Consider the following 27,264-nt stretch of genomic DNA (forward strand, 5'->3'; position numbering starts at 1 on the left):
TAGGGGCGCTCAGGCTTGGGGTGACCGGACCCGCTGGCGATCAGGAGATGGACGCGGTGCGGAGAAGCGCGCGGGGCCGTGCAGACAGTCCACCCGACAGGTGCGCTCCCTCCAGGGGTCCAGGGGGCCACGGGGACTGAGGACATCTGGGGGACCTCAGTGAGGGGCTGGCGAGGCCGGGGGGCTGGAGTCCGAGGGACACGCAGATGAGTCGGGCCACACGATCCGGGAGAGGACTGGCCACCGCCGAAGCTAGGAGAGAAGGTGGCCTGCGGGTGACTGCTGTGCGTGAGAGCCAGCCCCTTCCTGCCGGGTTTTGGCCTCCTTCCCACAGCATGGGGTCTTGGAGGCTGGAGTGGGCAGCGGAATCATAATTACCTACATTTTAAAGGAATCACTGCTGCTTACAGAGTAGGCAGCGTGGGTGTGGGATAGGAAAGGACTTTGAGGATGATCTATAAGGGCCCAGATGACTGCCGCGAGGTGAAAAGGGAACCTTGGGTTAGTAAGCCCTGGCGGCACCTGGACCGTGAAGGAGACTGCAGACTCTTGCTGTCCACAGTGCTGCGGAGACCTCCTCCCCTGGCGCACAAGCAGCAGGGGTGCTGGGCAGGCCCTGGTTCAGTCTTCTCTCACCCAGGAATGTGTCCTACCATAAGCCTCCTCTTTCACCACCACCCCCATCTTTTTCCTCCTCTTCCTTTTCCTTTCCCTACCCCTGACAAGGGCCTCGCCCTGTAGCCCAGGCTCTCCTGCCGCCTCCCGCTAGGATTACAGGCTTCCCTCTAAAATGTTCTCATCTTCTGTGCCAATGCCGAGGATGTAAGACATCTGTCTCTCCTGCAAAATTTGAGCCTCCTTGGATGTAGCGGAACATGCCTATAATCCCCGCACTGGGGACTGAGACAGGAGGATTGTGATTTGGAGGCCAGCCTGGATTACACAGTGAGAACCAGTCTCATAGGGCCTAAGCCTGGCAGCAGCCTCACCACACATCAATGAAGCAGTTTTGCTTTCTCCAGGAAGCATCCTCCCTGGTGAAATGCAAGCTTCAGCCGGGAAAGCCACAATCACTGGGCAGCAGACCAGTGCAGGTGCAGCACTTTGGGGTCTTCTTCACAGGGAGAGACAGGCAAAGTCCTTGCCACAGTGGGAAGTTCACTGATTTCCAGCCCCAGGGTCAGTCACACTTTGCAAGACCTCAAACTTTGCAGGGTTAAGTGATTCTAAGGGGCTTAAGGCAACGATAGAGAATCCAAACTACCTGTTCTGCCGTCCCCTCTGGCTTGGTGGACGCAGTTAGTTACCGTGTTTGGGTTCATGAGTGCGTTGGCTCGAGCACCGTTTTGATGTTTTTAAATCTTATGAAATAATTACTATTTTCAGGCCTGATAGCTTACCATAGCGATCTCTGAAGAGTTGTGTCTCTGATAAAAGCACAAGCAGACAACTCTCCGTAGGGTCCCTGGGGCTTTGCGCTCCATCATCCTGTGAAGGAAGCCAACATCCCAACCCCCGCTGTGTAGCAGCCTTACTAGGGCTCAGGTGATAAAGCCTGCTTGTTCTCGATCCTGGGGCTACTCTTCTCTTGGTCCTAGAGATGACACTAAACACGTGGCTCTTGAGTCAGATGATGAATGGGGCTGGCGGGGGTGGGGGACTGGGGCCCGCAGCTTCAAATAGAACAGTGGAGCCTCACACCAGCAGATATGTTGAAGCAAAGGTTTTAAAAAGTGTAGATGGGAGGCCGGGTGGTAGGTGGTGCATGCCTTTAATCCCAGCACTCGGGAGGCAGAGCCAGGTGGATCTCTGTGAGTTCGAGACCAGCCTGGTCTATAAAGCGAGTTCCAGTAAAAGGCACAAAGCTACACGAAAGAAACCCTGTCTCGAACCCGACCCCCCCCCCCAAAAAAAAGGTCTAGATGGGGTGGGGAGCCGGGCAGAAATAACTGAAAGTGCAAGCCTGCCCCAGGGAGAGGCTGCCTGGTGAGCCATAGGATGTGGACACCTACTGCTCTTAGAGGCCCTTCCAGGAGTAAAGGCAGGAGCTGATGGCTAGAAGTCATCCAGAAACCCCCAAGGGAATGTATGGCTCCCTAGCCAGGGGCAGTTCCTTCCTGGGGGAGGGCTGCCAATCAGGCAGGCCACCTTGTGCTAAGGGAGATTATGCCCATCTAGTGTGGGGCAGGTACTTACTGGGTGGTGGAAACCATGGCGTCTCCCACCAGGAGGGAGGACATGGAGAGCTGAAGCCTGATGCTCCACCTGAGCCTTCGCTCTGGAGGCAGAGGACCCTAGTGTGAGCCCTCCAGAGGGCAGCTGCCTCCCTTCCCTTCACAGGCTGTTCTCTTTCTTCCAGGAAGGTCTATATGGATTACAACGCCACCACACCTCTGGAGCCTGCAGTCATCCAGGCTGTGACAGAGGCCATGAGGGAAGCCTGGGGCAACCCCAGCAGCTCCTACGTGGCAGGTAATTCTAGAAGAATCCATCTGCGCTCTCAGACTTTCTTTTTCCTTTTAACTTTAAAGACTGTATTTCCCCATATGTGGAGGGACGTTATATGAAATCTGTTACTACAATGCCTACATTGCTCAACAAAATTCAAGAGTTTCATTAAGGCACACTTTTAAAAAGCAAGCAAAAGCCAGGCATGGTGGCACACGCCTTTAATTCCATCATTCAGGAGGCAGAGGCAGGCAGATCTCTGTGAGTTCAAGGCCAGCCTGGGCTACAGAGTGAGTTCCAGGACAGCCAGGGCTGTTCCACAGGGAAACCCTGTCTCCAAAAACCAAACAAACAAACAAATAAAAAACTGAAGCAAAATAATTACATGATAATCTTTAAACATGTCACTAACGTCTACATGATGTCTTCTGTGTAAACCAGCACCGTGTTACAATAATATACCTAATCTGATTCTTATTTGTATATTTGGTTTTATTTATTTATCTATTTATTTATTTGGTTTTTATTTTATTTTTATTTTTCCTTTTTTCTTTCTGAGACAGGGTTTCTCTGTAGACCAGGCTGGACTTGAACTCACAGAGATCTGCCTGCCTCTGCCTACCAAGTACTGGGATTAAGTGTATGCACCACTACTGTCTGGCTCTGATCTGATTATTTTTTTCTTTATAATCCATTTTATTTTATGTTCATTGGTGTTTTGTCTGCATGTATGTCTGTGTGAGGGCATCAGAAGCTCTGGAACTGGAGTTACAGATAAATGTAAACTGCCATGTGGGTGGTGGGAAACGAACCAGGGTCCTCTGGAAGAGTAGCTAGTGTTCTTAACGCTGAGCCATCTCTCCAGCCCCCTCCTATCTGATTTATTATCATTATTATTATCATCATCATCATCACCATCACCATCATCATCATCATCACCATCATCATCATCATCATCATCATCATTATGTTTTTCGAGACAGAGTTTCTCTGTGTAACCCTGGCTGTCCTGGAACTCACTCTGTAGACCAGACTGGCCTCTAACAGAGATCCGCCTGCCTCTGCCTCCCGAGTGCTGGGACTACAGGCGAGTGCCACCACCGCCCGGCACCTATCTGATCCTTGAAGTCTTCTGTGTGGTATTCAGACACGGAACCACACATCTGACAAGTTTCTACCTTCATTCATTCCTGTGCATTCCACATTACACAATCCGATGGCAGAGGACAAGCTGCAGGAGTTGGTTCTCTCTTCCCAAGATGGGCCTACCCCGAGCAGGCATTTCTGGAATATTTTCTGAAAAGTCCCTAATTGTATCTTGAGCCCTGCTGTCTCCCCCCCCCCCCATGGCTGTAACCTCCAGGTTTTAACTTGTTCCCCTGCCACCCTTCCCCACATGAGGATAGCACTGAGATCTGTTTGTAAGCCTATCAAAGGCCTTTTACATGACTGACAGTCTATCCCCGTGCATTTGGTAATGTGCTTTTTAGCCATCAGGCTACGTATGTGTCTTGACCTTTTCCAAAAAGGAAAGTTGCAGGCCTCAGGAGATAAAGCACCTGTTGTCCTGCTCAACAAGCATGAAGGTCTGATTTTTTTTTTTTTTTTTTCACACAGAACCTGTGTGAAAACAAGGCAGGTGTGGCAACATGTCTGTAGTCCCAGCACTCGTGAGGCAGAGACGGGACAAGCTGACTAGCCAGATTTAGCAGAGTCTGCAGGCTCCAGACCCTGCCTGAGCAGGAGACTCTAAGTAAAACAGAAAGCACCAAGTAAGATACTTTACTGAACCTCCGGCTTCCACACTCATGTGCACCCATACACATGCACGCACTGTAATACACGTGCACACGCATGCACACACATGCACACGCATGCAAAATAAAGTAAAATAAATTTGAGAAAAAGACCAAAAAGGAAAGTTTAAATCTGTTGCTTGGGTTATATAATTATCTTTTTTCTTCTTGCTAGTTAGCCTTTGTAGTATAGAGTTTTAAATTTGAATTTTTGGATGATAACTTTGCTTCAAGTCAGTAGTTAGAAGACAGCATTCCACAGTTTTCTTACAGACTTGGAGACTAATGCCTTGCATTCCTAGTTAATGTTTATCAGTGGGATGGCAATAACTCCAATAACTCTGCACCCGGCCCTGCCTGTGCTGTGTATTAGGGTGACTAAGATGAACCACATTAATGGTGGTTTATTAGGAACTGAATGCCATCAGGAGACTTAAGATGACCCCGGTACCTGACTCATCTGTCACACAGGTGGTCCAGCTCTGGGTCTACTAGCGCTGTGTTCTTCCTAACTAGGGTTTGGTGGGTTCCAATACCAGTGCTTCTTCAAAGCTCGGCAGAAGCTCAGTGACAGACTCCCAGGTCAGACGCTAGCCAATCATTAACTTATCTGTCCCAGATGCTTTCTGTTGACATTTGAGTAGAAATGGCGAAAAGGGGAAGAAAAGAAAAGTCAAGTTCATTCATCACAGATTTTTGTTTGTTTTTGAGACAGGGTTTCTCTGTGTAACAGCTCTGGCTGTCCTGGATCTCCCTCTGTAGACCAGGCTGGCCTTGAACTCACAGAGATCCACCTGCCTCTGCCTCAGAAGTGCTGGGATTAAAGGCATGCACCACTACAACCAGCTCATCACAGGTGTTTCAGAGTCTTAGGTTTTAAAATCTAGAGCAGCTTTCACTGTGTCCCTGTGGGAAGAGTGTGAGTGTTCCAGACGTACCGTGGCCTTGCTTGTAACAGCCAGCAGCTGGAAGTGAGCTGGGAAGGTGAGGAAGAGTTTTGGCCAAATGACTCTACAGCATGGGGCAGCTGGCATGGACCCAGCATCAAATTTGGGGACCACTGGTGTGCTGGCTGAGAGCCCCATAGAGCCTCCTTTCTCCACACTGTCCAGTGAAGCTGAACGGCACCTAGGTCACCTTACTGAAGGCAGATGCCTTCAGCCTTCCTCTTGTGTCTCCCAAGGCTGGCCTGCAGTGTGAGAGAAGGCGGTGACTGGCTTGCTGGGGGAAGTCTCGAGTTCAGTTTTGCTTCCTTCTGTTCTTTTCCATTTCCTTTCCTGGTCCTTGAAGGGGAAGGTGGGCAGGGAGCCATAGCCCCACCTCTAGCGTCCAGTAAGAAAGCAAAGCTGTGCTGGAGGAGCTCATAGGCCCCTCGCTCCCAGCCAGGCTGTCCCTGGCTCTCACTGAGGTCTTTAAGTCTCCGTGGTGGCCGCTGACTTGCTAAGTGTCAGTGTGGCCCCTTTGCTGAGGCCCCGCCAGGTGGTAGGATAGCGTGCTCACCTGGGCAGTTAGTTGTGTTTCCTTCTAGAATCATCCCAGTTCTCAGCTCCCCTCTGTGTGGTTGCTGTGTTCAACTCATTGATAGTAATGAACTTGGTTTGTTTTTTGTTTTTTACCTCTCAAGGTAGGAAGGCCAAGGACATTATAAACACAGCTCGGGCGAGCCTGGCCAAGATGATAGGGGGGAAGACTCAGGACATCGTCTTCACTTCCGGGGGAACTGAGGTAAAGTTGCAGCCCAGTAATGCTGGGGTTTTCTCGCTCATTTTGCTCTGGGACTCTTCTGTGATTCCCACTAAATTGTTTGTATTATGTATTACTGAGTTTGAGGCTTCACCATCCCAAAGGAACTCTTTTTTTTTTTTTTTTTTTAGTTTGTTCAAGACAGGGTTTCTCTGTGTAGCTTTGGTGCTTTTTCTGGAACTCGCCCTGTAGCCCAGGCTGGCCTCGAACTCACAGAGATCTGCCTGTCTCTGTCTCCTGAGTGCTGGGATTACAGGCATGCACCACCACCGCCCAGCTAGGAACTCATTTTTTTTTTTTTTTTTTTTCAGACAGGGTTTCCCTGTGTAACTTTGTGCCTTTCCTGGAACTCACTTGGTAGCCAAGGCTGGCCTCGAACTCACAGAGATCCACCTGGCTCTGCCTCCTGAGTGCTGGGATTACAGGCATGTGCCACCACCGCCCGGCTTGGAACTCATTTTTGAATGGATAAAACATACTTGAAAGAAACCTAGAAAGAAGACACAGCAAGGGACAAGGAGAGTTGTTGGCTGTGGGTCACAATTTGCTTCAGCCTTAGCAGTTTTTAGATTAAAAGTGAATTGGCTTTTTTGGATGCCAGTAATGGGCTTTTGCCAGGACATTAAAAAAAAAGGGGGGGGGGGCTGGAGAGATGGCTCAGAGGTTAAGAGCACCGACTGCTCTTCCAGAGGTCCTGAGTTCAATTCCCAGCAACCACATGGTGGCTCACAACCATCTGTAATGAGATCTGGCGCCCTCTTCTGGTCATACATGCTGTATACATAATAAATAAATTAAATAAAAATTTTAAATTAAAAAAAAAAAAAATGTCCACTACTTAGGAAATAGATGGAGTAGAAAAGAACTTGTGTGGCCTCCCAGGGAGGTTAGAGATGTTACCTGGAGCCTTTAAGACCTTCTGAGTAAAGGGCGGTGGGTCATGCTTGCAGACTGGAGGACATGGGCTCTTTTCAAACTCATCTGTAGACTCAATACAGCCTCTGTGTAATTCTTACACTTGTCAATGGACTCTCCCCAACTAGCTTCTGTGGAAGCTCAGGGCCCAGACTTCTGCAAGACCAAGAAACCAATGAGAAGGCTGGATAGTCTGCAGACCAAGTCTGTAAAGAGCTCCTGTAACTAGACAGGCAGTTTTGGCAAAGACAGACAGTTGGTCAGAAACAGTGTGCCAGTGTGGACTGGCACTTGCCTTGGGACTAGAAGGCCGCACACCCTGCCTGCTCAGAGCAGGCTTGGACAGCTGTTGTTGGCACAATAGTGGGGCATAAGGTTGTCATGTGACTGAGTGGGCAGTGGGCAGGATTAAAGAAAGCGTGGTCGCGGGGAACCCTGCTGGACTGCTCAGCCACAGGGACCAGGTGACAGCTTCTGCTTCTGAGCATGCAGAGACAGGACTGAGAAGTGACATTAGAAAGCTTCCAGCTGCTGCCTCAGCACCGGGCGGTACCTGACAATGAAGGGTTCCTCAACGCAAATGTGGATAGCGTTTACTTTAAAGGAAACATTTGCTTGGGAAGCCAAGGCAGGAGGATCACAAATTTGAGTCAAAAGAAAACAGAAAGACGCTGAATTGTGTCACAACAAAACTAACCAATGAACTTGGGATCATCAAAGAGCGAGGGAAGTGAAAGAGCGGGGAAGGTGTTTGTCCCACAGAGACGACAAAGGACAGCTGCCCAGGACTCACACAAGTCACTCACAGGCAGATAATATGGGCAGCCAGCGAGTCAGAGACTTGAACACGGAGCACAGGGCTTTCTACTCCGGCAGCCATCCAGGGCCTCACGTGACCAGCGCAGAAGTGTGAACAGCAGAGAGCTCGGCAGCTCGCAGCCAGCACACACCAGGGGCCGCTCTGCCAAATGTCCCCAGAGCATGCTGCCATCATGAGTGGAAGTAGGAAGTTACTGAGGTCAAACTACATGCCCTGTCGGCCCACCATTCCACAGGGAGGTGAAAGTCCTGGGAAACTGAGGCAGTGTATGACGACATGGATTTAGAAAGCACTCTTGGCAGTGGTGTTTATAATTAGTCCAACCAGAGGTGGAATTCTCCTTCCTGACATGTTTGTGCAATATGAAAAGTCTGTGCCTACCAACAAAACAGGGAGTTCTAGAGTATTCGGAGTCTGGAGGCTCTCCAAACTGCCTGTCGGGAGGTTGGCACGCTGGCCTGTCCCTTTTGAAGTGTCAGGCACAACAGAGAGTAGCAGCTGAGGGGCTCATCGTCTCCACTGGGCGCGTTGGTGAAGGCTCTCTCTCTCTCTCTGTGCCTCCACAGTCAAATAATCTAGTAATCCACTCCATGGTGAGATATTACCATGAACAGCGGACCCTGAAGGGGCACGTGATTGACCAGCACAGCCCTGAGGAGGGGGCCAGGCCCCATTTTATCACTTGCACCGTGGAACATGACTCGGTCCGGCTGCCCCTGGAGCACCTAATGGAAGACCAAGTGGCAGGTCAGTGACCATGGGGCCTGGCCAGGACCTCAGTGAGGAGGACGGACAGGCTACCCAGAGCCTGGCTCACTCATCCTGTGCAGGAGTAGTGTTCTGGTCTGGCCGTGTACCACATCTCATTGGCCCTGTCAGAAGCGGGGGGCCGTTCACACTGTTGCTCCTTTCGGCGGACGTGAATGATGCTGCCCTGAGCTGCTCTGTGTGAGCGTTTGTGTGGGCGGTTCCTATTCCTGGACTTAGGCCGTACAGAAGCCGAATCTGACGGTTCTTGGGTAGACATGGCCAGCCTCGGCCTTTGCTTTTGAGGCCAGTGTCTCCCTCCCAACCCACCGTCCTCTTGCCTGTCTCTTTGGCCGCAGTCACTGTCAAGGACCTGGTTACTGGTGCCCGGCATCGTGTGCTCCTGCCTTTGTTTGGTTTTATTTCTGGTGTCTCGTGGTTACTGGAGAGTGATCGCAGGGCCTCAAGAGCACTAGGCCAGTGCTCTGCCGTTACCGGCGCCTTCATCCCTCTGCCCTCATTTTTATTGGCGTTCTTAATGTTTTTATTGGCGTTCTTAATGTTTTTATTGACTTACAGGAATTACATACACATTTGACACAAGTCAACAAAGTTTTGATGAATTTTTCTTTTTGGTTTGTTTTGTTTTTTGTTTTTTTTTTTTTGTCTCTTGAGTCATATCTAAGAAGACTTTGTCCTATGCCAGATCATGAAGATTTAGTCCCGCATCATCACCCAGGAGGTTTTCAGCTTTGGCTCTTACAGTTAAGTCTATGGTGCACAGTGAGCTAGGAAGAAAGAATTCATTTCTTTCTTTCTTTTTAATTTTTTAAAATTTTTTTTGGTTTTTTTTTTTTTTTTTTTTTGAGACAGGGTTTCTCTGTAGCTTTGGAGGTTGCCCTGGAACTCGCTTTGGAGACCAGGCTGGCCTCGAACACACAGAGATCCACCTGCCCCTGCCTCCCTAGTGCTGGGATTACAAGCGTGCACCGCTGCCACCGCCACCGCCATCACCACCACTAGGCAAGAATTCATTTCTTTGTATGAGATTGACTCTTTTTTGTTTTTTTGAGACAGAATTTTTCTGTGGAGCCCTGGCTGTCCTGGAACTCACAGATCCACCCACCTCTACCTCGAGAGTGCTGGGATTAAAGGCGTGCATTTTCTTTTCTTTCTCTTTCTTGTTCATTCATTCATTAGTTCTTTGTTTTTTTTTTATTTTTGGAGGGGCGCAGGGTTGGTCTCGTATCTTGCACATAGCCATGCAGAAATCCATCCCAAGAGGCCGAGGTTATAAAGGGCTTGCTCAGGGGACAATGGGACAGACAGCTCTTAGACTCCACCTACTGTGGGCAGTTTGGCTGGTCTATTCCGGTTCTCCATGGCCTTTTGTCATATCCCTGGAAAGTCCACTCCTTGCTGTCTCTCCCTGGGCATGTCTGCCAATGTGTCACCGACGGTTTTACCTGTTGCCACTTCCTGGCTCCTGTAGCTACTCACCACCCAAGCCCTGCAGTTGTGAGAACAGCCTGAGGCCTGAGTTTCTCAATGGACAGTACTTTAAAATCCTCTTCTAATGTTTTCTGAACTTTGATAACACATTTCTGTTTTTAAAAAAACATAATTATGGAGTTATTTGCATGGTTAACCTCAGTATATATGTTTTGTGTTTCAGAGGTCACTTCTGTCCCGGTATCGAAGGTGAACGGGCAGGCAGAGGTTGAGGATGTCCTGGCGGCTGTCCGACCCACCACATGCCTCGTGACCATCATGCTGGCCAATAACGAGACCGGCGTCATCATGGTGAGTCAGCCGCCTTCTTTTCAAGAAGGCCCCAGGGAAGAAGGGGCTTGGCATGGCTGTTTCCATGGGTCTCCACTCGGCCTGTTCTGTGTCTGTCCTTGAGCTCTGTGGCTTCGCTCTGCCCCCTGCTGCTCATGTCATCCCAGCCCATCACATTGGAATCACCCACTCACTCAGCTGCTTGCCTCTTCCCACTTCAGCCTGTCCCCAAGATCAGTCGACGTATTAAGGCCCTGAACCAGAGCCGGGCTGCCTCCGGCCTGCCCCAAATCCTCGTGCACACAGACGCTGCTCAGGCACTGGGAAAGAGGCGGGTGGATGTAGAGGACCTGGGTGTGGACTTCCTGACCATCGTGGGTCACAAGGTATGTGTGTAAGGGCCTTCCCTCCTCCTTGACCTAACAGCCACAGCAGAGTGGGACCCTCAGCACTGCTGTTCAGTACTGACTATGTGACTGTCAACAGCTAGTGAGCTCCAGGTGCCTGTCAGGGACTGGGTCCCGAGATGCCGTAACAGCAGCTTTGTCCTCAGGAGCTTTCAGTGCATGTGTGGGACGGGACCAGTCACAGCTAGGATGGCATCTGGCAAGCCATGACGGGGATGGCAGGTCACCCCACCACATGGAGCCGGGGGAGGACAGAGCGGGCTGTGTGGAGGCCAGACGGCAGTGGGGACACAGAGACTGCTGGTTACAGGGGAAACTTCTGCACAGGCCTCATCTGCCCATGTGGAGGACCCCATCAGCACAGAAGAGGTCCGGGAAATTGTTGCTTCCTCTAACTTGGTTAAACTGACTTCTCAGCGGGAAGGTTTGGTCTCAGTGACTCTTTAAGGTGCAGTACAGGGACAAGGTCTGGCAGCTGACTAAAACCAAGACATCCTGTGCTGTCTTGCAGCATAGTCCTCAGCTGGTCCCTAAAGGAGCCCCCACACTGGCCTAACACCGTCACACTTAACCCTTTGCCTCCCATCACTGGGAAGCATAGAGTAATGTGGAGGAAAGCCTAGGCTACCTTTGTTCTGGCCCCTTTCCTTCACAATTCTGTTGTACCTTGTGTGGGGCTTTCTCAGCGCAGGGCTGGAATGTGAGTCCGGTGCCTGCCCTTCCTCAGGCTGGGGCTCTGCCCTGACCCGAGGGTTCTTGAGACTCTCAGACACGAAAGCGGTAGCAGCCCAGGCCACACGGAAGCAGCAGGACGTCACTAAACACTTCTGAACCTCTAGTGCTCAGACCCAAGCGGAGCAGGTCACCCACCGGGCAGTTCCCAGCGAGTAAATGACCGGCTTTTCTTTCCAGTTCTACGGTCCCAGGATTGGTGCTCTGTATGTACGAGGGGTCGGTAAACTTACCCCCCTGTACCCCATGCTGTTTGGAGGTGGACAAGAGCGGAATTTCAGGCCAGGGTAAGGTTGAGAGCCTATAAGCTTCTGCCCAGCTGGCCACACTACTGTCCGTTTCTTCGCCGTTTCTGTCTCTCAGGAGCACAGGCCACATCACCCCAGATCACAATCACTGCTGGTTGATTTCTACAGTGGGTCTCAGTTCTGCAGTCTCTCGGGTGACTCAGAGCACGCGCTGGACGTCCCCCTCCCTTGTAAATATGTGAGGGTGTTGGGTCCCCTGTGTGCCATAATGTTCCGTTGTTCTCTTCCGTGGGGGCTCAGCAGGCATGAAGGTGCCCTGTTTTCTTCTGTGAGAGCCCTGGGTCTCCACTGCACACATGGAGTTTGAACCCCAAATCAGTGCCAGGCTTACCTTTGTTAGAACGCCAAAGAGGGGGAGACAGACGGAAACAAGCAGCGGCGGCTTCTTGGCAAGTGTTCCACACCCAGAACCAGCCGTCTGGAAACAGCCGTAAGGAAGGCAAGATCTGCCTCCATCTAAAGCCCGTAACCCAGCCAGCCAATCAAGAAGAAGAAACACTAGGCAATACCTGCTCTAGCCCATCCGCACAGGACAGTGTGCTGCCGCACACCAGCAATCACCAAGTAGACACTCAGGCTTCCACCCACATGGGCTGTATGGGGCATCCACAGCCCCACTGAGGTGTCAATAGAGTATCAACACATCCTCCTTGGATACCAAGTGTGCACAGCCCAAGTGAGAGCCATGGTTTCTACATCCCGCGGGCAGCATTGGGATACACGCTCTTTCCCTACAGAGTAGCATCAGGGCAAGCCAGGAAGAGAGGAAAAATAACCATGATGCAAATTCTCACGATATGTGCAAATGGCCAGGTTTAATGCCAAGGTCTAGAAAGACCTTAAAGCAGAGGAAAAGAGACCATCGATGGATGCCAATCCCAAGAGAGTGATTGGAGACCGCAGACACCAGGAAATGCCACAGCAATGAATCCTGGGCACACCTGAAATGCACGGGCCAGACGGAAGTCACCCAGTAAGGATGCAAGTGGACAGTTTAAAACTCAAAACTGCAGTAACCCGAGTGGACACATGGATAGACTCAGTAGCAGGGATAGTGAGAAAAATGAAGGAAACGTGAACTGAAAGAGGAAAATAGAAATGAGACACCGGGAAATAGAAAACTGGACAGAGCATCAAGGACCTCTGAGGCCATCAGAAACGGTGTGACACACGTGCCATTCAGCTCCCCGCAGGACAGAAGACAGACGACAGGGCTCACGGGGTCACTTGAGGAAACAGAGCCAGCTGTGGTGGCGCACGCCTTTGATCCCAGCATTCGGGAGGCAGAGGCGCGTGGATCTTTGTGAGTCTGAGACCAGCCTGCTCTCATAGTGAGTTCCAGGACAATCAGAGCTACAGAGTGAGACCCTGTCTTGGAAAAAAAAAAAAAATCAACCCCAAAATAATAATAATAATGGGTGACCAGCCTCTCAAATTTAGAAAGAGACATAAGCATAGAATCAGAAAGTGAGGAGCATAAAGCAAACAAAAAGCCGAGATAAACCCAGCGACATGTATGCTAAGAGAGTTAAAAGTGAAACAGTGGGAGATGTGGTCTTGAGAGCAGAGAAAGACAACCTCTGGTGGACGAGAAAACACTTTGAATGACATGGATTTCACGTCGGAAGCGGTGGAGACCAGAGGAGGGCTGTGCCCAGTGCCGAGAAAAACCGTCAAGCTGGAATCCCACACCTGGTGAACAGGTCTTCATGTCCAAAGAGGAGCTCAAGGTGTTGCCAGATGAGGAGAAACTAAGAGAAGCTGAGACTAGATACAGCAGGCAGCCCCTACTCCTCTTGGGCATTTCTTTCCTTTCTTTTCTTTTTTTCTTTTTTTGAACTGAGGATCGAACCCAGGGCCTTGCACTTGCTAAGCAAGCACTCTACCACTGAGCTAAATCCCCAACCCTGGGCTTTTCTTGAAGCTTAAAAAATAGATACATTTGAAAGCTTATGAAAGATTAGAGCAGTGTCTGATATGGTTATCAATGTATATAAAGAAAACATTTTAAATGATTGTATAAAGGCAAAGCTATAGAAAAAGAGATCCCTATATTTGTTTGGCATTTTTAGACAGGTCTAATGTAGCTCAAGCTAGCCTTGAACTTCTGACCCTCCTGACTCTACCTCTCAGGCACTGGTTCTACAGGGCATGTTCACCATGCGTGACAACCTCATTTCAGCTGGTAAAATGATAAAACCAATAGGCTGAAACGTTTATTAGCACATAGTCATATGTGTGTTTTAGTCAGGGTTACTATTGATGTGATGAAACACCATGACCAAAAGCAGGTTGGGGAAGAAAAGGTTTATTTGGCTTATAGTTCCACATTATAATCCATCACTAAAGGAAGTCAGGCCAGGATCTCAAACAGGCAGAAACCTGGAGGCAGGAGCTGATACAGAGGGCATGGATGGATGCTGCTTACTGGCTTGCTCCTCATGGTTTGCTCAGCCTGCTTTCTTATAGAACCCACAATGGCCTGGGCTCTATCTTCTCCCATCAATCACTAATTTAAAAAATGCCCAGGGTTAGAGAGATGGCTCAGAGGTTAGGAGCACTGGCTGCTCTTGCAGAGGTTCTGAGTTCAATTCCCAGCACCCACATGGTGGCTCACACCATCTGTAATAATAAGATCTGGTGCCCTCTTCTGGCAGGCAGGCAGGACACTGTATTGTAGTTAGAGTTTTCCTGCCTGGCCCAGTCAGGACAAATCTCTCTTACCCGCCAGTCCCACAGTCGCTCAGACCCAACCAAGAAAGCACACAGAAACTTATATTGTTTATAAACTGTATGGCCGTGGCAGGCTGCTTGTTATCTACCTTTTCTATCTTAAATTAACCCATTTCTGTTAATCTATACTTTGCCACATGGCTTGTGGCTTACCAGTGTCTTTACATGTTTCTTCTCATGGCGGCGGCTGGTGGTGTCTCCCTCCAGCCTTCTACTTCCCAGAATTCTCTTCTCTCTTGTCCCGCCTATACTTCCTGCCTGGCCACTGGCCAATCAGAACTTTATTTACACAGAGCGATATCCACAGCAATTCCGCTTTTCTTTTTTTTTTAAGGAAGGTTTTAACTTTTACATAGTACAATTACATATAACAAAACAATTATCAAGCAAGAATTACAGTTACAATATTAAAGAAGATATCCTATCTATCTTATATTTGTGAGTCTAAGGTTTTATATCTAACTTATCTTTTATCATAACTGAGGAAAATTATAACTATCTAGTCTTTAACCATATCAAAGACCTCAGAAGGATATAATATTACCTGAGAAATGGGAGAAGGATGCAAGCATTTTTCGGGAGTCTTGCAAGAGTAGACAGAGACAGCTGGCAGCCTGGACAGTCACCTAATGTTCCTTTGTAAAGTTGGGGCATTTGTCTTCAGCCCACAGGGCTAGAGTCTCTCGATCACTTCTCTCAGTGTCCTGTAGAATGTCTGGCAGTTTCCTCTGTGAAGCAGGAACCTGAAGGACCATTTTGTCAAGCAAAGTTTAGTGGTCACCTTTCTATGGATCCTGCATGTCCAGTCGATCAAGCAGTCCAGGCAAGAACAGTTTCTTGCCCAAATGGCTATCTTTGCCAACGTGAAGATAAATTCCATATGAAGTGTCTTCAATGCCCATCCTCCTCTCTGAAGTAAATTGGTGCTGCCAGGAGCAGACATGTCTCACTGTCCAGAAAGTCTAAATTTTAAAAGTAGTTTAAATGCCATATTCTGTAGGTCTTTGAAGTATTTGAAGATTACCTATCTGTCTGAAATATCTCTATGTATACCTAGAAGACTTAACTAACATGGCTACGAGTATGATTATCATAGATGACTACTTATTAATCTATTTTTAATTATCCATTACAATTTTAAATGAGCTATATGAACATAATACCTTAAACAAGAGTAGAAATATATACATAGTATAACAAAATTAACTTTAAGTTTGTATCAATAGACTAAAATCTATACCAATGTAAAACATTTTAAACAAGTTGTTGCTCTTTAGAAGTAAGTTCCTTAAACTACCCTTTTATCCTATTATATCTATATCATATCCCCTTTTCTTCTTTAGAAAGAGATCGTGTTTATAATCAATCTACTTTAAAGAAAAATATTGGTTTTTCTCTGTCCCACACCAGAGGGCTCTTCTGATTTGGGACATAAAAATCTCTTATCCTTTTCTTTTAGCAATATGTCTGGGTTTAGAGAAGGAGTGAGCCAATTCCATCTCCAAAGCCAGCTTGATAATTTTGGGAAATTGGGCGTAGATTCTCTTGCTACTTCCTGCTGGAGGGGGGCGCTGTATCTTATGGGGACACAAAGAAAATTTTAGGATTATGGAGTAGTCCATTAGGGTGAACCTCTGAGCCAGTTGCCTTGAAACCATTCTGGATGTCGGATCATCTGGGCCATGGTGTCATCTGAGACCTTTCAGGTGGTCTTGGCTGATCCAACCTGATATATCTTAATCTGGAACAAATCCACAGCCTCTGGCTTTCTGTGGAAACAAAAGCAGAGACTCTTTTCCAAAGCAACATATCCTTATATCCAAAATTTGAAGTCAAGGTACCTTTAAAATTTACATATTTGTCTAACTCAACAGCTTTTATGATCAAATCTTTTTCTGCAGTTAAAAATCCCAAAGACAAGACAAACCAGATTCTTTGTGTAATATCCATCTTTGTAAGACTGAAACACCACTGTGGCTGCTGACTCCGTCCACCTCAGCTTCCCAACATGGCGGTGGTACAGTTTACCGCCAGCTCTGGGTCTGGAGCCATGTGTACCATCAACTATCAGAAGCAGTTCTATCAAAGCAGTGCATAGCCCAGAAACTTTTTTTCTTTTTTTAACTAGCAAAGGCTAAATCCATCCTGCAGCAGAGTAAAGTGCCACTTATAGACTCCTCATTCCCGCCACACTGTAGGTCAGACACACAAGCCAGGAACCCGCCATAGTAGCTCAAACCGGCAGGCTGCCATTAACTTGAGAGAGACAATTAGGAAGCTGTTTTTAGCTCCGTCTTAGAATCTTTTTTCTCAGGTTTTAGGTGGAAACTCTTGCCCCACGTTGGGCGCCATTTGTAGTTAGAGTTTTTTTGCCTGGCCCACAGTCAGGACAAATCTCTCTTACCCGCCATTCCCACAGTCGCTCAGACCCAACCAAGAAAGCACACCAAAACTTATTCTGCTTACAAACTGTATGGCCGAGGCAGGCTTCTTGTTATCTACTTCTTCTATCATAAATTAACCCATTTCTTTTAGTCTATACTTTGCCACATGGCTTGTGGCTTACCAGTGTCTTTACATGTTGCTTCTCATGGCGGCGGCTGGCGGTGTCTCCCTCCAGCCTTCTACTTCCCAGAATTCTCTTCTCTCTTGTCCCGCCTATACTTCCTGCCTGGCCACTGGCCAATCAGAACTTTATTTACACAGAGCGATATCCACAGCACTGTATACATAGTTAATAAATCTTTTAAAAAATAATAATAATAAAAGAAAATGCCCTACAGCTGGATCTTATGGAGGCCTTTTCTTAATTGAGCTTCCCTACTTTCAGATAACTCTAGTGTGTGTGTCAAATTCACATAAGACTAGCAGCACAATATGCTATATTAATATAATACATATAGTTACTATCCAGAGACTCTGGGGGGAAAAAACTTTATAAGGAGACAAATAGGTATACCTCCAAATTAAAATTTAAAAAACATGCAGTGCCCCACAAAAGCACAGTTACAGGAGGGTCTGGAAGTCTAGCTCAATGGTAGAACCCTTGCCCAGAATACGCAAGGCTGTGGTTTTGGTAGCACCACAAAACCTTGGCAGAAAACAGGTTCAAGCCCTGCTGCCTTGGTCTATTGCGTGTGCTGTGATAAAACACCGACAAAGCTGCTGAGGAAGGAAGGGTTTCAGCTGGCTCACGGTTGGAGGGTACACGCAGTCATCACGGTGGGGAGTCCAGGCAGCAGGAGCCGTGGCAGCGCATCCTCCACAGTCAGGAAGCAGAGAGTGATGACCTCGTGCTGCTGCTCAGCCCCCTTTCTCCACTTGCACAGTCCAGGATCCCAGCCAAGGGAATGGTGCCGCCCATAGCGGGCGGGTCTTCCCACCTCAAATAACGTAACCAAGATCATCATCTCTCCAGGTATGCCCAGAGCCCTGTCTCCCAGGAGATTCTAGACCCAATCAAGGTGACTATTGACACTAATCATCCCAGCTGTGATTTCGATAATGATGTCAAATGTAAATGGTTGAAATACGACACATAAAGGAAATTTCATGAGAGATCTGTGAAGAGCATTTGCTGTTCTTGGAGAAGACCCAAGTTCTGATCCCAGCACTCACATCGGCTGGATCACAACCACCTATAACTCCAACTCCAGAAGATTCAGTGCTCTCTTCTGGCTTCTGAGGCACCGGTACTCATGTACACATATCCCACCCTCAGACACATGTATACACAAAATTTAAAATAAATCCCTTTAAAAAGACACTTCAAATCTGTCAGGAGAGACTGGCTGAAAGTGAAGGGGAGCAGAGGGAAGTGGGGATGGCCATCTAACCCTAGCTACAGTGGGCTCCAGAGCACAGACAAAGAGAAAGATGATGCAGTGTAAGGAAGAAGGCTAAGCCCATCATGGAGGACGGGCAGGCACTGGGCATTGCCGCAGCAGAACATGGTAGAAGTGGAAGAAACCAAGAGCCCAGTGGTGGGCTTCCTGAGCATGCTCGGGGCCCTGGCTTTACTCTCCAGAGAGGAAGGGGGAGGGGGAGAAACCCATCATAGCTGGAACCCTCAGACACCCGGCTCTCAACAGTGGCTTGATGGACTAGACAAGATCAAGGAGGTGGAAATGTCCATAAGCGCTTGGCCAGCAGGCTTCACAATGCGGGGAGCTCTCCATCCAACAACGGGCGCTGAGGTAGACTGTGTCCCTTAAGCAGACCTCAGGGCAGTTAAGAATGGAAACTTCACAGCCTTTGCTCACCGGCCACCGTGGACCTGTGCCAGAAGCAAATGCCGGAGAACAGGAAAATTCCCAAACAACTGCAAACAAGAAACAGTCTTCTAAATGACTGTGAGTCCCAGGAAGAAAAAACGTGAAGCGGGGGTTGGGGTGGGAACTAAGCTCCTGTGCAGAGAACTAGAGAGCAAAATGAAGACCAAAATGAGCCCTGGAAATGAAAGAGATTACAGCCTTGAAAACAGATCAGTGAAGCAACAGGGGCTCTTTAAAAAACAAAAACCCTAATCCTAGTGCTCGAGGCGTCGAGGCACTAAAAGCAGGAGTTCAAGGATAGCCTCAGCTACATGGGCAGCTCAGGCTATCTTGTCCAAAACAGGAAAAACCCCAAACTGACAACCCTCTAGGAAGAGAGACAGAGAAGAAAGGAGAAATGCCCAAGTGAAGAGGTGAAGCCGTCACTTCAGACCCCACAGACATCAGAACCCAGTAAGGGATGCCATGAGCAGCCCCATGGCTGCCAGTCAATCACCAGGACGGCTTCATGACTCTTTGGAATTGGAATCTATCTTTAAAACTTCCCCGGAAGAAATCTCCAGCCCAGCCGGGTGGTGGTGGCACGAGCCTTTAGTTCAGAGGTAGGCAGAGGCAGGTCTGTGAGTTCGAGGCCAGTCTGGGCTACAGAGTGAATTCCAGGAAGGGCACCAAAACTACACAGAGAAACCCTGTCTTGAAAACAAAAAAAGAAAAAGAAAAAAGAAATATCCAGCCCTAGGAAGTTTTACTAGGAAATCCTTCTGAATGTTTAGGGAATATCACATCTGCTCATTTTCCTCTAGAAAAGAAGAGAGGAAGGGACATTTGGTTGTTATAAAGCTAGTATCGCCTGATGCCAACACCAGGGTGGAAAGCTGGTTCAGTATCAACACCATCAACATAATCCGCCGCGTCAACAGGCTCATAAATAAAGACAATCACACGATTGTTACATTTGATGCAGAAAAAGCGCTTGACAGAATCAACTCCAATTCCTGTTAAAAACTTTCAAATGGTAGGATCAGAGGAAAGTTTCCCAGCTTGGGAATAGCTCCCCTCTCTCGACCCACAGCCACTGTCGTTAGCCAGCTCAGTGATGGAGAACGTGTCTGGAAAGAGGCGGTAAAGTCCGTGGTCAACCTGCTGCTCCAGCACTGTTGGAAGTTCCAGGCAGGCAGGCAAAAGAAATGCTGGAAGCCATGGACTGCCCCGGATCAGAGCGTGAGGTTGTGTGTAGCGCCTCCAAGGAAAGCACCAACGGTCGCAGTATAAGATGAAGTTTCCAGAATTCGTTACGTGTGTGTATGCTACTAGTGAACAGGTGGATATTTAAAAGGCCATTGATAATGAAAAATACTCAAGTATAAATCCACTAGAATGTCCAGGAATTGTATGCTAGAACTGGGCCCACAGGAAATGTAAATAAACGACTTCTCGTGCTCATGAATGAGAAAATCTGATGTGGTAGGCAGACGTATACAAGCCTCCCTCTGCTCTTGTCAAATGCCTGGTGTGTGGATCGGTGACACTGTAGACAGACACACACGGGGTCAGTGGTGACAAGCCAGCTCTTGACGGAGCCATTTCATTATAAAACGTTGCTCCCAACTCATTTTATAATGTCAGTATTAAGCTGGTGTCATAGCCAAAGACAGAACAATGAAGTAAATCAACATTGCCCACGAGTTTGAGAGAGTTAACAGAATGTTAGCAAACAGAATTCTGCAAGACCAAAAAGAACATCAAAGGCAAAAACATGAGCCTTGCACGTATTATACCGGGTGTTGACTCAAAATGGTTTAAATTTAGGGAAGTAAAAAGAAAAGTGGGAACTGGCAAGGCCCAGGCAAGGCAGCAAGTTCTCGGGCTTCGTATCTAATCACCTATTAAAGGAAATCTGGCTAAGTTGGGCTCTGTCATAAGTGAAGCCTTGTTGGTACTGAGGAGACAGCTCAGTCTGTACAGTGCTTGCTACAGGACCGAGTTCATTCCCAGCACGTGTGTAAGATCTGCGCATGGCATCCCATTTCTCTCTCTAGTGCTGGGTTGGGTGGAGATGGGTAGGTCCCAGAGCTCACTGACTAGCTTCCCCCATCAAATCAGTGAACTCCAGGTTCAGCGAGACCTTGTCAACCACAAAGGTGGAGGAGGGTGACTGAGGAAGACAGCTGGATCAACTCCTGGTCTCACGTGTGCACACACATGCAGGCCTGCACGCACTCCTGTACACACATAGGAAGACACCACACACGTTAAACTGTTGCTTTGTGATCAGCTTTATTACAAAAAGGCTGGCAGCCCACCGGGAAAATACGTTCAGTGACAGATCCGGTGACATCTAGAGTTGTCCTTGTTTCATTTCTAAGACCATGACAAAAAAAAAGGAAACAAGGGGTTAGAGATTTAGCTCAGTGGTAGAGTGCTTGCCTAGCAAGTGCAGGGCCCTGGGTTCAATCCTCAGCTCCACATTAAAAAAAAAAAAAAAAAAAAAAAAAAAACAAGCCCGGGGAGAAAGGGTTCATTGGAACTGGGTTCTGGGTTCCAGTCCTGCGTGGCAGGGAAGTCAAAGCCACAGGAACTTTAAGCAGCTGGTCACAGTACACCCACAGTCAGGAGCAGAGAGGAGTGTATGCACACTCGGTGTTCAGCAAGCTTCTGCGCTCCTTTTATTGTTGTTTTCAAGACAGGATTTCTCCTGTGTAACAGCCCTGGCTGTCCTGGAACTCGCTCTGTAGACCAGGCTGGCCTCAAACTCACAGAGATCCTCCTGCCTCTGCCTCCTGAGTGCTGGGATTTAAGGCATGCACCACTGCCTCCACTGGTACACAGTCAGGACCCGAATCCAGGGAATGGTGCCGCCCACAGTGGACTGAGTTTCCCCACATCAATAAGCACGATGAAGACAGTCTCTCCCACAGACGTGCCCACAGGCCAACCTGCTCTAGATAATTCCTCATTAAGATTCTCTCCCCAGATCATGTTAGATAGTGTCAAGTTGACAATTTAACCATCACAAGAATGAATAAAGAACTCCCCAACAAAAAATGTCAATCAGAAAATGGGCCAAAGACATAATCGACAATCTCCCCAAGAGGTTAGTCAGCTAAGCATGCAACCAAGCATTCAGATGCTAGGTTTAGGGAAATGCAGATTAAAAGCCCTTGAGATGCCCCTGTGTCCCTTGCCTGTCAGAATGGCTAGGATAAAAAGTGACATGGAATACTGGTAAGGGTGCAACAGAATGTCCTTGTGATAAATAACCGGCAGACAATGGTTTAAAACAAACTTATAAAAGTTTAAGAAAATTTTATTCGGCCAAAACTTTAACAAAATTGTTAAGTTGACTTTGGTTTTTCCCCGTACTGAGAAGTTAGACTTTCAGTTTGGCAGATCAGCTAGTGAGGGCATAAGCGTTGTTCCCTCCTGTCTGTGTCCGTGTATCTGTCTATCCGTGTGTGTGTGTGTGTGTGTGTGTGTGTGTGTGTGTGTGTGTGTGTGTGTCTACACACTCCTTCCTCCTGTCGGTCCCTAAGCTCTCTAAGATAAAGGATAGTCCCCACCCCACATTATACCTGAAGCCTGGCACACTAGAGAAGGTGGGATGTGCTCTCTCGGTTGGAAAAGGGTCCAAGTGGAATTGTCACTGTGGACACTGTGGATAGCCATCATGTGGTGCCTACAGTGGACCATGGTTGTGTGTGTGTGTGTGTGTGTGTGTGTGTGTGTGTGTGTGTGTGTGAGCATGCGCGCATGCGTGAGCATGCGCTGGGGTCTAAGGCTGCTCCTGAGCACCTAGAGGCACATGTTTAGGAAGAACAATGTGAGGCACTTCAGGACAATGGCTCATATCCCTGTTAGGACATTCACTGACTTTATTCCATGCCTTGTCTCCTGCAGGACTGAGAACACGCCCATGATTGCTGGCCTTGGGAAGGTAAGGCTTGGATGGGTATCATGACCCCTCGAGCACACTGATTAATAAAAGCCCAGAATTTCTAGAGCCAGGTGTGATGCACCCATGGATGTCGAGGCAGGAGGATTAGGAGTTCAAGAGACCTTTGTTTGTTGTGTTAGGGTAAATTGCTCCTACTTAGCAGTTAAAAGGGAAAAAGCTAGGTCAGTAAGATGGCTCTGTGGTTAAGGCATCCAGCCTGATGACTTAAGTTTGATCCCGGAAGCCTTTTTGTCCTCGACCTCTACATGCATTGTGCCGTGTGCAAATGCACACACGTGCACGCATACACACATACACACACACCATAGAATGGTGGGTTTTTTTGTTTTTGTTGTTGTTTGTTTTTTTGAGACAAGATTTCTCTGTGTAGTTTTGGTGTCTGTCCTAGATCTCAGTCTGTAGACCAGGCTGGCCTCGAACTCACAGAGATCCGCCTGGCTCTGCCTCCTGAGTGCTGGGACTAAAGGCGTGGGCCCGGCCATAGAATAGTTTTTAAAGGAAAAACTCTGAGTCTCTTCTACAGTGAGAGCTGCAGGGCTGCCCTCACTGCTGACGGTCAGGCTGGTGCCTGCTGAAGTGTGGGGTGTGAGGACCCAGGTCAGGTGTGGGACTGTCTCCTCAGGAGCCTGAGCTCTGCTGACTTAGAAACTGGGCCGTGCGGTCACCTACATCCTCAGGAGGGAAGCAGAGATGGACGTGGGTGCTCAGGTTATTTTCTCCTTTAGATTCAGTCCAGAACCCCAGCCCATGGGAGGGTGCTGCCCACATTCTGGATGGGTCTTCCCTCCGAAGTTCCAGAAATCCCCTCACCGGCCACCCACAGTTTGTTGCCATAGTGATTTTAATGCCAGTCTAGTTGACAATGAAAAATAGCCATCACACTCAGGATCCCAAACCACGCAGGCCCCTCTGCTTTCTCTGTCATCCTGAGGTGTCTCCCACTTTCCAGGCCCTTGCTCTCAAGGCTGGGAGACCCCTCAAAGCTCCTGGTCCTCATTCGTGCATCTAAGGCAGCCGCTATGACTGTTTCCTCTAGCATACTGAGGTGTCTCTTGTCCATTCTCATGGCCCACAGCACTGGACGAGGTGGCCCTTGTCCTTTGTTGGGCATCTGCCATGGTTTCTGTGGGCCTCTTGTACAGCAGTTAGCATGACCCTTCCATGTCACGGCAGGTCATCTCAGCCCTCACTAGATCCAATGACATTTACACTTACATTCTTATCCTGCCTGCCCAGGACCTGTGGGCGTCACCTTCACCAAGGTAGGCAGCTAGCCAAGACAGCGCTGTCTTCTCTCTGCAGGAGGAAACACCCTTCCTATTCCTTGGTGACTATCTCCTTGGGAACCTGGGGGCCTGTCACGGTCCCTTCTTAGGAGTGAGCCTGCTGTCCTAGCTTTGACCCTCTGTGGAATGACACTCCTTAGGGGCCCCGAGAGTCCCTCAGGGCCTACTTGCTGTGTTGTCTGTGACACCTGGAGCCTGTAGGGAGCAGCACCTGGTGATCCTGCTGAGCACGCGGGGTAGCTTGTCTGTACACCCTGCAGAGGCACAGCAGTGGCTGGGTAAGGTTCTTCCCAACTGTCTGGTCTCTTGACTCTCACACGTCTGTGTCCCCAGGCTGCTGAGCTGGTGACTGAAAACTGTGAGGCATATGAGGCTCACATGAGAGACATCCGGGACTACCTGGAGGAGAGACTGGAGGTGAGAGAGGGTGAGAGGCCAGCCCTGCAGGCTCACCTGCCCACGCTGGAGGTGTCCTAGTGTGGGTAGCACAGCTGGTAGTAGACACTGTCTCCCTGTGAAGGAAATGCAGTCTGGAGACCTGGGAAACAGGTCCTGGGGAAAGAGGCGCAGAGCTGGGTGCTGGAAGTGAGCTGGCATCAGAAATCCCAAAGAGGGACCCTGGACCAAGCAGGCGTGTATCTTTTCCACAGACACATGGTTGTGTGTGAAGGGTGAATGTGTTTGGTGTGTCCACTGGTCCTAGCTCTGTGGTCCATAGTCTGTCCCCCTAACTGTTACAATAAGAGAAACACATGTTGAGATCTGTTTCCAAAGGAGTCTAGATATCAAACAGTTGCTGGGAGAGGGTGACTTTGAAGTGTTCCCTGACTGTTTCATGGTGTGTGTGTGTGTGTGTGTGTGTGTGTGTGTGTGTGTGTGTGTGTGTGGTTTCTTTTTGTTTTCAGGCTGAATTTGGGAAGAGAATCCATCTGAACAGCCGGTTTCCAGGGGTGGAGAGACTTCCCAACACCTGCAACTTTTCCATCCAGGGGTCCAAGCTCCAAGGTGACTACCGGTCTTACCCTGGCCCCTGGCTGTGCTGGGGTCTGAGCCCTTGAGCGCTCCCTGCACAATGCAGCTGACGTTGTTAGCAGGCCATTTCCCAGAGTGACTGGTTAGCTCAGCTAGGGCTGAGAGCAGACTCTGCCCTGGCCAGCCTGTCCCAGAAATGGGAGGAAATCAGTCCAGGGCAGAGAAGCTCTTCTGCTAAGGATTGCAAGAGAAGAGAACGTGGAGACTGCTGTGTCAGCTGCCTGTGAGCAAGATGCAGGAGTCCAAGTTCAGGTGACGTCTTCCCCAGAGTAGTCAGGAGCTCCCTGTAAGGGTAGCCCTCCTCAGTTCCCTGAGAGCCTCAGGCCAGGGCCCCAGACCTGTGTTTCCCTCAGCAGCTCCTGGTGGAGTCACATGTGCAGGAAGCTTTTGACTTCTTTCTTTTTTGGTTTTTTTGAGACAGGGTTTCTCTGTGTAACAGCCCTAGCTGTGCCCTGGCTGTCCTGGAACTCACTCTGTAGTCCAGGCTGGCCTCTAAATCAGAGATCCACCTACCTCTGCTTCTGCCTCTCAAGGATTTGTTTTGTTTGTTTGTTTAGGTGTATCTGAGGGCTCTGTCTGCATGCTGCCTGCAGGTCAGAAGAGGGCATCAGATCCCATTATATGTGGTTGTGAGACACCATGTGGGTGCTGGGAATTGAACCCGGGTTCTCTGGAAGTGCAGCCAGTGCTCTTATCTGCTGAGCCATCTTTTCCAGCCCTTGGTTTTTGACTTCTTGGAAGAAGATGTCACTGCTCATCTCCCTGGGTCACAGAGGAGCCTGCTGTCCCGATGGGACACGGTGGCAGCTGGAGCTGGAGCACATGCCTGTGGAGCGGAAGCAGACATGCTTGCCCTCCTCACAGACCCCTCCTGGAGGAAGCTGTCCCTCCCCCTTTTACAGGGGCAGCTGTGCCCCCTGATGACCTGTGTTGATTCAACTGGGACAGAGGGTCTTAGTTTAACCACACTAGCAGCCCTGGAGTTTAATCCCAGGCCTGTGAGAAGAGGGCAGTGTGCCCCGGGTGAACACAGCAGTAGGGAGCTGACCTCAGTGCACCTGGTACCAAACCTGTGAGCAAGGCAGCCTGGCAGAGTCTCCGTGAGGTGGATGGTTAAAATGCCGTTTTCAACTCCAGTCTTAGGAGGCAGAAGAGTGTCAGCATTTCTGAAGTTGGAGGATAAAGGAAGTTGTTTTCCTGGAAATCTGCCTACCCTGGGATTCAGTGGGGGGTGGCAGGGAATCAGACTCAGAAGGCTGGGAGGGATGGGAGATGGCCCAAGTCCTGCATCTAGGGACACATGCTGTCTTTACAGGGTACATGGTGCTTGCACAGTGCCAGACGTTGCTGGCCAGTGTGGGAGCTTCATGCCACTCAGATCATGAAGACCGGTGAGTACTCTTAGCTACACCCTGCTCTCAAGTGGAGGTTGGTGGCTGAGCCGCAGACTCACACAGGGGAGAAGGGTTCTGCTCCTAGCTGGGAGCAGGTATGGGTGCCTGTGCATGGGAGTGGAGCTTGGCTCTGGGACAGCAGCCAGCTATCAATACTGGGTCCAGAGCTGGTGGGATGGTACGTGGGCATGTGAAGGAAGAATACAGAGGGTCTCTGTGCCAGCCAGCAGAGAAAGACAAGGACCAGGGAATCAGCGCTTCACAGAGGAGAGAAAGGATCTATGGAGGCCAACGATGCCTTGAGTCCAGCATCTGGGGGCCGAGGCTCCGTCAGGAGCAGGGAGACTGGAGCCAGCTGGAGAGCAGGGGCAAGTGGGAGGTGCGGATGGGAAGGGCACAGGGGCTGCCCCAATGAAGCACTAGATGGCATTGTTCAACACTGACCATGACCCCAGTATAGGAAAGCTCCAGGAGCCAGGGCTCAGGGCAGAGCTGAACACAGGTGGTGGGTGCATGGGAGGAAGGTATTAGGGTTAGGAAGCAGCATCGTTCCCCATAATCTCTGGCATGAGGGAAAAGCTTAGCGGAGAGCCTGACAATCACAAAGGGTACGGGTGAAGGATTGGAACCAGAGCTCCTAACTACAAGGCCTTGCTGGAACCCCGGCTTGGTATTTTGGTGTTCTTTTTGCGTGGCCTTTGCTGTTGAGACAAGGGTGCTGGGGGGCTGGTGAGGGGCGGTAGCACAGCTGCTCACCTTCAAGCCGCCTGGCCTTGGTCCTGCTCCTCCTTTACTGTTGTTCCCTTATCACTCTGCCTAACAAACGCATCCAGGCATCCGGGGAATCCACACTGGTGTGCATGGCCGCCACGGTGGGCTCCTGGAACAACAG

The 27,264-nt window shown here is 49.2% G+C and overlaps 1 protein-coding gene across 1 annotated transcript; it reads left to right on the forward strand.

Moving 5' to 3' along the window:
- Positions 1-26,890, forward strand: Scly (selenocysteine lyase). Its single transcript, XM_036173750.1, has 11 exons — positions 1-100; positions 2,360-2,472; positions 5,869-5,969; positions 8,289-8,469; positions 10,145-10,272; positions 10,473-10,637; positions 11,571-11,677; positions 22,603-22,639; positions 24,280-24,363; positions 24,852-24,951; positions 26,294-26,890. Exons 1-11 carry the CDS (start codon positions 48-50, stop codon positions 26,371-26,373), a joined length of 1,149 nt encoding a protein of 382 aa, XP_036029643.1. The 5' UTR covers positions 1-47; the 3' UTR covers positions 26,374-26,890.
- The last annotated feature ends 374 nt before the right edge of the window (positions 26,891-27,264 follow it).

Source organism: Onychomys torridus, chromosome 23, assembly GCF_903995425.1.
Source record: "Onychomys torridus chromosome 23, mOncTor1.1, whole genome shotgun sequence".
Lineage (NCBI taxonomy): Eukaryota > Metazoa > Chordata > Mammalia > Rodentia > Cricetidae > Onychomys > Onychomys torridus.

What these genes read in the sequence shown, in the direction of transcription:
- Scly (XM_036173750.1), top strand. Translation starts at nt 48, where the DNA reads ATGGACGCGGTGCGGAGAAGCGCGCGGGGCCGTGCAGACAGTCCACCC. An exon ending in AATGGAAGACCAAGTGGCAG is followed by an intron (nt 8,470 to 10,144) that starts GTCAGTGACCAT and finishes TTTGTGTTTCAG; the next exon opens with AGGTCACTTCTGTCCCGGTA. An exon ending in TGATTGCTGGCCTTGGGAAG is followed by an intron (nt 22,640 to 24,279) that starts GTAAGGCTTGGA and finishes CTGTGTCCCCAG; the next exon opens with GCTGCTGAGCTGGTGACTGA.